Here is a 2,703-nt window from a genome sequence, read left to right as displayed (position 1 = left end):
TCCATGGGAAACAGAGTGTACATCTCCATTAAAGCACCCAGAACAAAGGTCATGACGGTGGTGTTATCGTTAGCGGGAGAGAACTGCTGCGGACACGTGCTGGGCTGAGCACGTTCGTGCCGAGATTGGCAGCCTAGGAGGAGGCCAAGCGCCGAAACCCTTCCTCCCTCACCTTCCAAAGGGAGCGGCGTGCGCACAGGTCAGGTGCCTGTTCGGGCAGATCCGCCCGCGGGCGGGGTGGGGGGGCCCCGCCTCCTGCACGGATCCCCCCTTGGATGGGGTGGGGGGCCCCACCTCCTGCACGGGGACTCCTTGTTCACCCCACCCTGGGAGAGGCGCCCGTTCACCTTCCAGATGGAGGTAACGGCCCGCACCTGCCAGGCCTCAGCAGCCCACCGGACCACACGAAGGCCTCTGAAGGTCAAGGAGAGAGAGGAGAGAAGGGGATGCCAGCGTCCTGAGGGGCTGATTGTAGCCGGCTTCTTCTTTCTCCACACGCTCACCCTCTTTGCCTTTCTTCCTGGCTCGGGGCCAGGGGCTCAGCCGCACGAGGGCCTGAAGGAGGGAACGAACGCTTGTTTCTGACGGCACAGGAGCCTGGCGCAAACCCGAGGGCACAGGGGCCGCTGCGGCTCCTGACGCTCGAGTGGGCACTGGAGCGCGAGAGGGTTTATAGGGCGGCAGCCGCGGCCCCGGGGAGCCAGAGCGTTAGTCTGGGAGGCAAGTCAGAGTCAGGGCTTCAGACCCAAGCTTGTGGGGCTCTGTCGCCGGCGTGGAGACTAGTCAGTGAGCCGTCAGACGCCAGAGGCTCCGGTAACAAGTTGCCCGAAGAGCAGCTCTCGTGGGCGTTGCCCCGATGGCGTGCGCGCTCTCCATCGATTCTGCCGTTAGAATGAGGGTGCTCGCGGTCCTGGGCGTGGCGCTGCTGGTGGCCTGCTCACACCGCCTCTTCCCCTTCATCCGGACCGGCCAGGACCTCCTCTGGGGTGAGTGACAGATGAAATACGGTCTCTTGACCTGAAGTTACCGTCCACAGTCACCGGGACAGGAAGCGTCACGGGGGACTTGGCCCTCAGCTGGGGCCCCCGGGCTGCTCCATTCGTGGGCTTTCCCCAGAAGGGGACAGTGATTCTGGACGGTAGAAGGGTTAAAATACAATTATGTTCGAGGAGTAACTCGTGTCCTCTGATTCACGATGAGAATCTCCATTTTATCTGTTCATATATGCGAAAAAAGTTTTCTTTGGGAGAAATTGCTCGTTTCTTTGCTATGAAATCACTTTTCACTAAGTAATTCTTATGATGTGTTTTCTGGATCGGGATGTTACAGTGTCAAACCCGGTTGAGAAAGGGATGGGGTGGTTAAAATGATCACAGCTGAAATTCTGCTTTTGTTTGGCTGAAAAAGAAGAAAAGAAGGCACTGAACTCCTTAAAGGGAATTTTCCCCAACACAATATTGGGGGGCACCTGGTGGGTGCTCCCTGGCTGCCGACCTCAGGACTCAGACCTCCCCCAGCAGGCCCTGGCCTCCCCCAGCCTGGCTGGACTCACTGCTGACCCAGGGCCCCCACCCCCACCCCCCCGCCCCAGGGCTGGAGGGCCCTCCTGCTGCCGGTCCACACTCCACGTCCTGCTGGGAGCTCCCATTTTCCCACTTTCCAGGATCAGGGGGCTCCGTGACCATACTGCAGGTTGCACCAAAACCCTCCACAGACTCCTTTGCCCCCTACAAACATGCCCCCACCCCAGGAGGCAGGAAGTGGGGAAAAGATCCATCACAGTTCCGGCCCGCGGTGCTGCGCTTGGGGCACTGAATGCACGGGGTCTGGACGGGACCAGGAAAGATAAAACGGACTCACATGGTCAAGCACCTCAAGATGAAAGTAGTCCCACCGCGGCCTCAGCGAGTCACGCAGCCCAGTGCCCGCCTGTGACAATGCCCGGCAAGTGTCTCGTGGATTAACTGATCTGTCCTATTATTTTGTGTTTGTCAAGGCCCTAGTTCCGTAAAACCACGGTAACAAGAGTTAGAAGTCACACGGCTAAGCAGACAAAACGGTTACGCACGAGGGACGTTCAACAGAATGTAAATACATACGTACACCCCACTTTTAGTTCTAGAAACCACGTTTTTAAGGATCGGGACATGTGGTTTCTGCAGCTTCGCAACAGCGATCTTATTATCACTTCCCCATCCTGAGAGTTTGATTTTCTTTGGCTTAAAGTTTGAATAAATATAGAGATAATGCACAAGGCAGCATCCGGTCAGAACGCTGTACTTTGGAGGTTAATTCATGGTCAGTCGGAATATTTTGAAGCTGGCTTATTAATTACTTACTTTACAAATTACTTACAAAATATTTCTCTCGTAATGCACCAATTTTACATTCTTTAATATGAGAGATTATTTTCTCCCGCTGACAAAACCTGACAGCTTTGAAACAAGGTCATTATTCGCTCCTAACTTTCTTTGAAATATTTTTATCGGTCACATTTCACCGGAGCCGATGTAAACGATGATACAGCTCTACTTTTGTGTGAACCTGAGCTCCTACCGCAGGACTCAGGGCTTCGCGGAGCTGGCTGCCTGGAGGTAGAGCTGCCTGGGGCTCTGTGCTGGGCACCTCTCCTTGGCGTGCGCACGTCTGGTCACCACCCGGGAGGGCCCCAGAGGCCTGTGTCCAGTCACGACCCAGTCGCGG

General features: G+C 56.0%; 1 protein-coding gene across 1 annotated transcript in view; it reads left to right on the top strand.

Annotated features, from left to right (window-relative positions):
* The first annotated feature begins 817 nt into the window (after positions 1-817).
* Positions 818-2,703, top strand: part of TPO (thyroid peroxidase) — a 47,200-nt gene continuing 45,314 nt past the window's right edge. The window contains exon 1 of the mRNA XM_049652018.1: positions 818-986. Within this exon, the coding sequence (XP_049507975.1) occupies positions 857-986 (130 nt within the window). The 5' untranslated portion in view covers positions 818-856. The remainder of the gene's footprint in view (positions 987-2,703) is intronic.

The sequence above is a fragment of the Panthera uncia genome (assembly GCF_023721935.1).
Source record: "Panthera uncia isolate 11264 chromosome A3 unlocalized genomic scaffold, Puncia_PCG_1.0 HiC_scaffold_12, whole genome shotgun sequence".
NCBI lineage: Eukaryota > Metazoa > Chordata > Mammalia > Carnivora > Felidae > Panthera > Panthera uncia.
The sequence above is the reverse complement of the archived record's forward strand: the minus strand, read 5'-3'. Positions and strand labels throughout refer to the sequence as shown.